The sequence below is a fragment of the Pipra filicauda genome, unplaced genomic scaffold (genome assembly GCF_003945595.2).
Source record: "Pipra filicauda isolate LSUMZ 115617 unplaced genomic scaffold, ASM394559v2 scaffold157_size4220110_pilon, whole genome shotgun sequence".
Taxonomy (NCBI): Eukaryota; Metazoa; Chordata; class Aves; order Passeriformes; family Pipridae; genus Pipra; species Pipra filicauda.
In genome coordinates, this window is record NW_024104073.1 from 143,736 (window position 1) to 155,963 (window position 12,228).

The 12,228-nt window shown below is 39.3% G+C and overlaps 1 protein-coding gene across 4 annotated transcripts in view; it reads right to left on the reverse strand.

The window, feature by feature from the left end:
- BCKDHB (branched chain keto acid dehydrogenase E1 subunit beta) overlaps positions 1 to 10,988 on the reverse strand; it is a 117,397-nt gene extending 106,409 nt beyond the window's left edge. For 2 of the 4 annotated variants that reach the window (XM_039379127.1, XM_027734993.2), the window contains exons 1-3: positions 10,852 to 10,988; positions 8,098 to 8,175; positions 5,479 to 5,547 (exon numbers count right to left, since the gene is read on the reverse strand). In XM_039379127.1, coding sequence (XP_039235061.1) covers positions 5,479 to 5,547; positions 8,098 to 8,175; positions 10,852 to 10,987 — 283 coding nt within the window. In that variant the 5' untranslated portion in view covers position 10,988. The remainder of the gene's footprint in view (positions 1 to 5,478; positions 5,548 to 8,097; positions 8,176 to 10,851) is intronic. The other 2 variants (XM_027734991.2, XM_027734996.2) reach the window with 2 other exon arrangements.
- Positions 10,989 to 12,228: the final 1,240 nt, after the last annotated feature.

A 12,228-nucleotide genomic window follows, 5' to 3' on the forward strand; every position in this document is an offset into this window, starting at 1 on the left:
GCATCATGTGTGCAGGAAAGCCAGTGAATCTCCACCACTGAAGGCTAAAAACAGCTTTTGCCAGTTGATCTGTCCCAAAACATACCCTGTTCTTCAGAGACCAAATTCTGTAAGGCAGGCAGAAAGGAAACGAAAACAAAACAAATATGGAAGTGATAAATAAAATCATTTTTAAAGCATCCAGCTGATTGCTAATGTGGCTAAGTCATCCTGACATAAGGATGCTATTTTCTTGCTACAACTATAACTGTGGTTTCATATGTAGTTTAGTGACTTGCTTTTTGATGTGTTTGAAATTTTCCACAGGGGAAATTTTTGATTCAGTTCCCCCCATTCTCACGGGATTCAATACAAGTGTTATTTCTTCTTTTGATTTTCCTTTTTGTTCTGCGATTTTCCAATTTGCAAGAAAATATCCTGGACTGACTGAACAGACAGTAATTACTGTTTATAATCTGCTCCCCACCTATTTCACCCTTTTTTTTAAATAGGGTTTGAAAGAAAAAAATCCTACCAACTTTACCTACACTTCTAGCTGCATCAAAATAATAAAGCATGGGAAGGATTATTTATTAAACAATCCTATATGCTTGAAAATATTTAGGGAAAAAAGATACTTAAATTTCAAGTTACATGTGTGTACTTATTGCACCCTTTCGCTCCACGAGAGGGAATTTATTTTAGCTGTGAAAAATGAGTAAGGAGAAAAAAAAAATTGAAGCTGCATATTCCTCATTTACTACTGTCTGCATGTATTAATGTCTCTAGCCACGTATGTAACTCAGAATTACCTGAAAGGAAATAATCTGAGATTGATTTTGTTTTGTACAGGAGTGACACACAGTTGTTCCTACCAAGTTCCATTTTATCAAGTGTCCCCCCAGAAAAAAAAAACAATTAGTGACTGCAAAGCAGTAGATTAGAAAGGACTTGGGGACTAAATCAGGCCACAAACTGACAGTCAACACTGCATTGCTAATAAAGGCAGCAAATATCACTCTAGAACATATCAGCAATGTTACACAGAAACCTATGAAAAGCATTTTGTTCTAATTGACTCTGTATGAGGGCACAATAAGCTTTTGTGGGCAGTACATCTCTGTGTGCACGGGCAAACAAAAAGAGGGGAACAGCAATAACAGAGACCAAACAGAACACCTAAAAGAAACCAGAATGAACAAAAATAAAAACCATGAGTGAAATACTCTCCAATCAGCGACAGTACATCAATTCAGAAAGGAAGAAACCTATCTTCCTCTTGTTCACTCTGCTATCCACACAGAGGATCCCAAACAGTGACTAATGAATCACGTGAGCAAAAGACAAAATAATTCCAAAATATTTCAAAAGAACAACTGCTGACAAAACCATTTTTGCTGTATCTCCACAAAGATCAGCTTTGGTATTTCAGTCAACCATCTGTGGAGTAAGTTCAGAACTCCTGAGGGACAGCACTAAGGCCAAGTCTCTTCTATCCTAGGCAAGCACTCACTTGTGATGGGATACACCAAAGTGCCACTCTCCAGGAACTGAGATAATCTTTGAAATAAAAATTTCCATTCAAAGTATTCACATTCTACCTGCATTTGCAAATAGTTGTAAGTGAACAGAAATACCATTGTTCAAGATTTCCCTCCTGAAAAGTAAAAAACTCATTTACACTACTCTTTAAGTTCAAAAATAATTTTCAATAGCTCAAAAACTTAGAATATCACCTATTCAGGCCTGCAAATATTGGGAATCTAATTTACAGTCACCTAGACTCCCTTGATGGCAAACAGAAGGACATTCCATGGAAGAGAATTGTAGATTGCTGTGTAATAGGGGATTGAGCAGAATCTCAGTAAGTCATCTATAAAAGTGAACATATAAACACGAAAAAAATCAGCCTCCTCCAAAGCACTGCTGTAGGGAAAGACCTGTCAAGCCCATCTTTTTTCTGTTGGATTCCCAGGGTTCTGAGAAAAGACTGACCCCATTCCACATTCTCAGAATATCGAGCTCTGAAATAGTCACAAAGCTCTTGACCTTTACCCTCACTAAGGACGGTCTTTTGACATGGCAGTAAGTGCACACTACAGACTCCCTTCAAGTGCAGGCCAAAATGGTATGAAAGACAAATTGCTACAGAGGCTAATGACTACACAGAGGCACTTTTAGATAAGGAAGCCCTCAAGCTGAAGGTGTTTGGAGGACAGCAGAGGGAGCATTCAAGGAAAGTATTATATATATACTTCACTTCCACTGTTTATACAATCTTAAGACCTTCGTTTTTTGACTACAGTAGAATAATACGTCTCTTTTTTTGGAGTTACCTCAAAAAAACCTGCCCTGGCATTCTTCTGAGTGGCATATCTTGTCAATCACTATTTCATCTTTCTTGTTTCTCAGTCTTCACATCTGTCCACTTTCTCCATTTTTACTTTATCTTCTGTTTTTCCCTCCCATTTCTTTACCTCCTATCATCTAATTCCTACCTCTGATCTCCTCTGTATTTCTGTCATGTGGATAGTACTGATCTATACATGCTGCAACTTTATTTCATGCTTCAGATAGAGCAATGGGACACATGTATTCCCAATCCAAGATCATTGTTTCAAATCCATTTGCAGAACTCAAAGACAAATGTACAGTTATTTCATTTGCATAGCATTTCCTCTAAAAGATGGAAATAATAATGTACTTACCCTTAAGAAAATAAAATTTAAAAAATGTTTGCACACATTACCTAGGCTATAAAAACACAGTAGGCAGATAACATCACATTGCTTTAAAGATAGGACACATCTCCACACAGCAGGACTATAAAACAGCACATATTCCTTATTTCAATAAAGATACTCCAGAGGTTAGAGGATGTAACCTCTGCAAAATGGTGACAACCAAAAACCTGTCAGAGGGTGGTGGGAAAGCAGATAAGAAATATAACATTAATATGCCTTCCACTGCACACGACCAGAGGGAAGGGACAAAGGAAAAAAAACTGTACAATACTTATTTCCCTTCCCTTATCTGAAAGGAAAACACTCTACATAAATATTTCAGAAAGTCTACTCATTTTCAGGATGGAGGATTATACTGAAAAAGATTTCTAAGTATTCAGTTCGATGCCAGAAAACTGGAATTGTGTTTCAGATCTTGACATAAGATGTATAGGAACAAACATAGCACCATAAGTCACAGATATCATGGAAAAGAAACTTCGTTCTGCCTTCTTTACCTATGATTCCTTAATTAAACATTTTCAAACAAAATTCTCGGTAGCATGTTAAAAATTCATCTGATCAAAAGGTTGGATTTATTTCCTTACAAAGTTAATGCGCTTGTCTTCTTTCACTTAATAGTACAGGCCTCTAGCTGTGTTTATACTACCACATTACACTGTGCACAGGTTTGATGGTTCTTCTGGAAAAAAAAAATGCAGCTTTTATATTTAATGACAGATTTATTCTAAAAGAATTATTTTTTCTCTTTTTTGTCTCTCCAGAGAGACATTCTGGATAGCAGCCAACATCTGTATAATACTACTACTGAGTATTAGTATACTAAATTCTCCCTACTATAATCTTAGGTGATATTTAGACCTTGACCTTTATAAAGTGCTTAAAAAGAAACTATTAATTTGTATCAAAATAACTACTTACAGGCATAGACTGCCACCTAGTGATTTTGATTACCTGCAAGGAAAAAGAAACTAAACAAAAAATCAGCTTCTCTCTTCCAGAATAGGAGAAAAAAGCATTAATTCCTTCATATTTTACATCAACATATAAAAACAACCTCATATTATATTACTTGTATCACCTATTATTATGTTGATAATAAGTGCAGGAGGAAAATGGAGAAAAAAAGTCAGTAAGTGTATGTAAACTTCCTCTTACAGGTAAGATCCATGAAGCTCTTTTTTTGTCAGTTCCACCTGAAACTCCTCCTTATTTTACAAGGACTAGCCTTTGCATAAAACAAGCGTTCCACCTAGAACTTATTTAATCTCTAAGACAACACTGATAGACAGACACACCCCTCAAAATATTGGATTCCCTTAATTTTTGCACTTTTAGTCTTTCCTGGTTCTCCTCAGCACTGTAACTATATTTTCAGTACATCCTCTAGTTCATCTTTGCCATTCCCTCTTCAGTCACGGCCTATTTTCTACTGAATTTCACTACTAGTGAAGAAAGAAGCCAAGTTATCTGTGTCATCTTACCTGCCTTATAAAGTTAAATTATCATTTTGTAAATGAGCCCCAAATTCACTTTATCTTCAGACTTCTCTTTCTGTCCAAACTTGTCTTTGTTTGCTTATCAGCACCTCAGCAGCAGCATAAAGATCATTTATTTTTCCTGTGTTTTGGGTTTGCATGGCCAGGTTTTGATAGCACCACACCAAATGGATAACCAAAGAAGAAACTTAATTGGAAGAGCAGTGAAGGATTTGGAAAAGTCCTTTAGATTTGCCAACCAGGTGTCAGAACTCAGTGGTTACATTCTATCCATCAAGAACTGTGAATGTAACACTTATATGCTTGTGCAACAATATAGGATCTTAAAGTCCTTTCCTTCCCCCCCATCCTTGGAAGCCACTGAAACTCAGCTGTAGGAGACTGTCCCACAGAAACGGAAGAACCAAGTTTCTTCCAAAATGAACACAATATATGAATTAATTTAAATCACAAATCACACAAAAAAAATTTAAAATTTTAAAAAATTTTAAAAGTTCCTGCAAGTTTTAAAGGAATCTCCTATTTAAAGCTTACTTAGAAAAAATACGTTTTTAAGAAAAAATTCCTGCAATTAATTATTTTTCCTCTTCCATTGAACTCACCTCCACAGTCTGAAATATTAGATACTTAGGTACCATCTTATTTTTTCATATACTTTTGTAAACCTCTTTTTTCTCTACAGTGTAAAGGCTACTTCTAAGACTCTTTGAGACAAGGTCGTAGCATTTCTCTGAATGCTTTCCCATAAGTCTCCCAAATAAGTAAACCAATCACATTCTAGATGAAGGACAAGCCTAGCTATATAATTTCTCTACTGTCTTTCCAGGCCATGCTAGGGGAAAAACTATTTAACAAAGAGTTTAAATCCATTTTAATGTAATTTCTTTATGGTTCTTAACAGATAGGATGAAAAAACATCACCATGTATTGTTGCTAAGCTATAACTGATTACAGTAATAGGGCCACAATATTAAATATCCAGTCGGAAAGCAATTCAAAAAAATGAAGTTACATTGATAAAGGTAGTTGAAGAAATAGAAGACTCCTGAAATTACATCAGCAAGTGTCAAAAGCTTGAAAAGCTTACAGAAATGGTAACACATTCACAGCTTTTTCTATTTCCAAGAACAACAGAAAGGAAAACAGTATATTTACAAGGCTTCTCTCCTACGTCTTCTTCTCCTAAAAAACACAGAGGGGTAAAAAAGAGCAGAGATGTTAAATGAAATTGATGTCAGATTTATAAGTTAACTTACCATATTTGTCTCGTAAGCCAACTGTACATCTGAAGACTCCACCAAAGGCCACATCTTCACCAAACACTACTGAAAATAAGGACAGCACAGGAGGGTAATATTACTCTAATGTATCTTACTTTTAATGAACAAGTTTCAAAAGTTTTTATATGAGACACTAACATGAGTAACACCTTACATTTCATTTCACTACAAGATTTATCTAGACCTAAGCATCTCTCATGCACTATAACAAAGGAAGAACCAACAGAATTCATGAAACTGATTCAGTTAGGCTTTCATTAAACAATCTACTTATTTTTCTGAAATATCCTATAATATCACAATACCTAAAACTAAATAAATAAAATTCTAAAAAGCAATTACATTCAGTCACTACAGAGTCACTGAAGTTGGGCCTTCTGCTTCAAATGGTAACCATTTGCATTCTTCATCCACAGATTTCAGTAAATATAGTGTTTTGAAAACTATCAAATTGAAGTTGTCTTCGAAATACCGATCCAACACGAAATTTTCAACCTTCTCCAAACCTACTTGCCAGATCCCTGGAGAGTGACTTCAAAGGAATTCCTCTACAGAAAATATGAATATCTAATAACTAGGACAAATCTCAGTATTCAACACTACTATCTTTGCAGTCAGTAAAGTTTTATCACTAAAAGTATTTGCCTTTAAAACTTTGCTTTGTACCAGCTAATCTGGGGGGTTTTCCATTGCATTTATGGAACAATGATGTCTAATTTTTCTTAAAACAGTTTTGTTATTTATTTCGCAGAAATAAGTATTGCCCATTTCAATTTTTTAAGCGTGTAAGATGTGCAGCAGTACCACCAATAGCAGCTTGCATGAACTAGGGTCAGTTCTGATAATTCCCAAATTCCTCAATACTCTCCATATTCTAAAAGATGCAAAATAACAAGTTAACCTTCTTGTTTAAATTAAATAAAATAAATTTCTGATTGGAAGCACTAAAGGGGATTAACACACTTCTGACAGTCACATCAATGACCATTTAAAGAAAAATAACTTCAATAATGATGTAAAATGAATGCAGTCATGGAGTATATGATTGAAGTATGTCCCCAGATTATTTCTCTAATTAATTTTTAAGAATAATTTGGGGGAGATTTTATGTACTTAAAATCTTTGTAAGGCCTTTCTGTTACCATATGGCTATTCACTTTTCAGTCAGTTGGCATATAAAAAAAAATAAAATCCCATTTAATGCTGGTATCCACAAACTTGTGTGGCTTTACTCATTTCGTTCAGTCACTAAAACATATTTTCCTGGACAGATTCTAATTCTCATCAACACAAGTATGAGAATTTCCACTACTTAAACAACAGTTGCTCAATTCCCATACAACTAAAAACATATGAGGGATATGTTCTGTATTGCGAGTCCTAATTAATTCAGTAAGTGCAGTGGTAGCGACAGTTCACTGGACTGTACAGTCTGGACTGCAGAACTCCAACATGGTCTTGCAAAGAGCTTTACAAAGATCCAGCTCTGCAAAGCTGAGCAGCAAGACTGGAACCTTGGAGTAACTGGTTCTCTAAAGGCTGAAGATTATATATGACTCTAGGTTCCTGCTGGGCTAACATTCTACTTACGCCTGTATGGCTGATTCTAAAATCTAAAATCTGTCCTTGGCACTAATTAACCCTCAGTTGTCTAAGTTTAATATAATCAAGGTGAATATAACACAGCTGTAGATTGAGAGAGAATGTATACAGGCATAGTACTGGGCAGACAACATAAAATTTGTCCCAACAGATTAGACGACCAGTCAGACTTTAGGTTGAGCAGTGCTTCAAGCAGTGCCAAAAGGAGTTACTAAAATACTAAAAAGAAAAACTAAAATTACACAAGATGGTGCAGCTTTCACAGCTGTGTCCATGACATAAAACATCTTTTTCAGATATCTGGCAATCATCATGCCTTTGTTAGGACAACAGAAGCAAAAGACCTCCTCTTATGTATACAAATTAAAAGTGGAATAAATACTTTTATGCAAGAGTTTAGAATAAGCCTTTTAATCCAGCTATAATGAACCATAATCTTTAAAGTTATAGGTTATCCAGACCACAAAAAGCCTTGCAAATCTTACATTGCTTATGCATAATGATGAACTGAAATCAGTAAAGTTTTTAATTAATTTTGGAGGGTGGGGAAGAAGGGAATGGAGAATGGACAGAGCAAGGAATATACGGTCTCTAAAAATATATATCAGTTTTAGAGAACAGAAAGTTTAAGAAATTTAAAAGTAATATTTACATTTTTAAAACTCCTTCTACTGGTGGGACTCAAGTTGCCCCTAAGTACAGTTCACATCAGTAGTACCAGAAGTATGTTAAATGATGTATCTTTCTGTCCTGGCTTTCAAGCAAAATGCACAGAGCTAATAAGAGAAGACACAACTGCATCTCAGATCACACAATCCATTAGTAATCTGTTAAAGCAACACATTTTTAAGATTTTTTTTTGGAGATCAAAATCTAGAAATAACTTATTAGAAAACTTTAAAGGCCATAAAAAATGCATTAAGTATTGTACACAAATAGGCAAACCAAAACACAGTTTATACAAAGCAAAACACACTAACAAGTATAGGATACCTGCAGTTGGATCTTTGGCTAAAGCATTGTCCAAGGCACTTGTTATAGACTGGAAGAGGTTCATCTTCTGAGTTTGCCCTGTGTGAAAGTGATCATTTAGCAATTTAATTTGGTTCAAAACACAAAGTACATTAGAAAACACTGGTGCAAACATGACTAAAAACTTTAGTTAACCATCAAAAACAAGATCCCTGTTAGGAGTACTCAAGATTCGTTTCCCAAATAAACTTAAATTATGGGATAGACAAGATTGAGTATGGTATACTTTGCAATCCCAAGGACTATAATTCTACTACACTGCATGCAACCATTTTTTAAAAAAATTATGCTCTTAGCTAGAGAAAATGCAGCTTTGCAATGCTCAGTCAAACACCAGGAACAATGACTAATACAACAGTTTTTTCAAAGGAAGAAACTTTTCAAAGTATTGTTCTGAGGACTGGGATCCTTTCTGTTAAGATTCACCAGATCTCATTAAGCTTATTTCATCATGCTTTAGTTACATTTTTTAAAGCACCAGCCTTTCCCATTTACAGACATGTATCATTATCAAGTTTTTTACACCACTGGCCTGCTCTCTGCACTGCAGTTAGAAAGTGTCAGAAGCATCAAATCCATACTTCAAAGAAAGACAACCTGGTGCCAAAATAAGCAAATGCATTAGACTGCTGTATTCAAATCTTTGAATTTTAACTGAAATTGAAAGAAAACCTTCAAACCAAGAAAGGCTACTGGAGTGCCTTTCTTCATTCCAGCACTGCAGGGAAAAACAAATGGGCCTGAAAGCAAAGATGGACCACAAAATAGGCCAGTCCCCACTACTGTGACCAACTCATTCTCCAAGCAAATAAAATAATGCCTTAGAAGAAACTGAATAAGAAATTGCGTGGCTGACTTTTGGTAACTCTTAACCAGCAAGGCCTCTAAGTCATGACCAGAAGCCACAGCCCAGGAGAATGCTATCTATCAACACACACAGCATGTAAAGAATGAATAAAAAAAAAAAAAGATGGTTTGGCGAAGATTCCAGATAAACATAACAGGTGTTAGAATTCAGAAACGAGAACTACATACTTCTTCCAGTAGCTACAGTACCTCTCATCAAACATTCAGCTTCCCTTTCTCCTAAATTGTTAATTAACATTAGTATTTTTTGTTAAAAGACTCATGTCATGCCAAACCAGGGCTGAGTAGCTGCATTCCTACACATTCCTGTGCTTGGTAACTTCACTTCACAGAATCACAGAATATGTTGAGTTGGAAGGGACCTACAAGGATCATCAAGTCCAACTCTCAGCCCTGCACAGGACCATCCCCAAGAGTCACATCATGTGCCTGAAAGCATTGTCCAAATGCTTCTTGAACTCGTTACACTTTACCTGGCCCTTTAAGAGGAAAATGTAAAAAAAAATTGTTATGGGAACTGTTGAAATTACATGAAAGCTACAAATAAAATTTACAAATTCAAGGGTAGGAAAGCTGGGGAACAGCAGCTGTTTCTCCCTTTCCCACATCAGTGGGAAGTCACCACATCACTGAAGTCATCCACATCAGTGCTTAGGTCACCTTTTCCACAAGATACATTCCTTCCAGTATTTGATATAAATAAATGCTTATTATTTAAGCAACTGTCAGGAGCTTCTCACACAGATAGTTCTGACTTTCTTCTTCTGCTTATAAAACAGGCTTTCGTATCAGCCCTTGCAGGGAAGGGGGAACTAATTGTGCCCTTCAGATTTGAACTGTGAAGTTGGAAAGGTATTATCTCAGCAATATCAGGTTCAGTATTGGCAAAATTTTGTTTCACTTTCACTACTTTTCACACAATTTCAAAGTGCATTTTAACTCACAGGGAACTAGTTTTCCATTAGTAAATGGCAGCAACTGGTCCACCCCACTAGAGTTTCTTCACCATCATCTCAAGCAGCGACCTGCAGCACACAAGCTTTCTGCTGTGACACCTTGGAGACCTGTACCTCGTCATCACTAATAGAAAAAGCCGAGAAAACTCTCAGCCACCTCTGTTAGTCACAATGAAGCTGCAACACCATGTCCAACTGAGTAACACCTAGAGGATAGTGACATTCATGTGAGAGAAACAGCTATTCTGCAGCAGCCAAGCTGCTTCCAGGTGAACATGGCACTGGTCATTTGCAGGGGTGCATCTCAAAAGTTAAGTCAAAACAGCAACTTTCATCACCCTGTTCATTTCCAAGTGATCTGTGTTTACTCTCCACCATGTGACCACAGGGATGACCTCGAACTTTTCATCGGACAGCAGCCTTTATTCACCGCAGGTTTATTATCACAGTCATGACCTAAGCAGGCAATACAAAGCTCGGGGGGGATGTCAGTGAGTAGGTTACTGCCAGATGCGTTGCCGCTGGGAGAGGGGCCGGGGAAGGCCTCGCAGGTCTGAGCAGACGAGGGGCCGGCCTGGCGCAGCTCTGGCACTGACCGTCCGAAACATTTCACCACCCGAGGCACCAGCGGCCCCCGAGGGCCTTCCCACCCACAGCCCAGGATTTCCGCGGAAAACCCGAGGGCTGGAAGCGCCGAGGTCACAGCGGGGTCACACGGCCTAAGGGGGGCGGAGGCGGGGAGCTCCCACTCGTCTCTCTCTCCCTCCCTCCCTCCCTTCGCTCTGTCGCGGCCGGGCGGAGGCGTCCCCCAAGGAGGCGGCGGGGCGGACCCGGTGGCAGAGCGAGGTTGAGGGCGGCCCGTGGGATGGACCCCGGCCCAGTCCCCTCTCACCGTACTCGCTGGGTGCCGGGTCCGGCTGGAACGCGAAGTGAGCAGCGGCCCGGCGGGGCGCGCCCGGCAGCGGGGACAGGCGGCCCCAGAGCCTCGAGGGGAGCGCCCCGCGCAGCGCCCACCCCGCCGCCGCCATCCCAGCGCCGCTCTCCGGGGCCGCCGCCACCGCCGCACGTTCTAAAGAGGCGGGGTCCCGGGACGGCCTTCCGATTGGCCACGGCGGGCGGGGGACGGACCAATCAGAGGCCGCCTCGCGGTGGGTGGAGGGGGGAGGGAGAGGCACGGCGGTTTCACTGCGCGTGCGCCGCGCAGGCGGAATGGAGGCGGTGAGCGGTGCCGCTGCCGTGCGTCGCTGCCCTTTTGGTGCTGCCGCAGCTGCGGCTGAAACCAAAGGCTTCGCCTCTCCCTTTAAACGCTTTTCCTTCGTTCCGCTGGGGTTGTCGCGTCGCCATCCCAGAATCGAGAAATCGTAGAATGGTTTGAGTTGGGAGGGACCTTAAAGATCAAGTAGTTCCAACCCTCTTACCGTGGGCAGGGACACCTTGCGTTAGACCGGGTTGCTCAGAGCCCCATCCAGCCTGGTCCTGAACACTGCCAGGGATGGGGGCATCTACAGCTTCTCTGGGCAACCTGTTTCAGTGCCTCACCACCCTCACAGTAAAGAATTTTTTCCTGGTATCTAATCTAATACTACTCTCAGTTTGAATCCGTTCTGTCTTTTCCTGTCGCTGCATACTCCTGTAAATAGACTCTCTCCATTTCTCTTCTAGGCTCCCTTCACAAATATCTGAAATCCTCAAATTCTGCCCCAGCAGGTGGCCCGGAAGGAGAAAAAGAATTCATAGACCTGCAGATATTACTCGTTCCACTCTGTCTCTCAAAACCTCCCTCAACTGCACATCCAGCCTGGCTCTCTGTCTTATTTTTAATTTTTTCCAAGGACTTATTTTCCAAACACTCTTGCTAATACCTTCATTACATTTTCTTAGTGAATTTATTTATTTTACTGACATTATGGTCTTTCATATGTACATATTTTCCTTGACAGGTTTTATAAAAGCATTCTTTCTCATTTTCTCCTTACCAAAGTGACCACCTCACATTCCTTCTCCAGATGCTCCCATCATCCAGGTGAATCTTCTTGCTCTACTTCTGCAGCCGTTCTTTCTCCTTATATCCATCATGGACATCTTTTAGTTGCCTCCACATCAATCCTTTCTCTTTTGTCGGCGCTTCACATCTTGTCCATACACATGCCTCTTCATCAACCCCTTTCATACAGCCTCCAACACATGACAGGTCCCTTTGAGTTGTCTGTGTTGTTATCTATACGACCAACCATACTGCTTAAATTTTTACTTGCTCCAAGAACTCTAA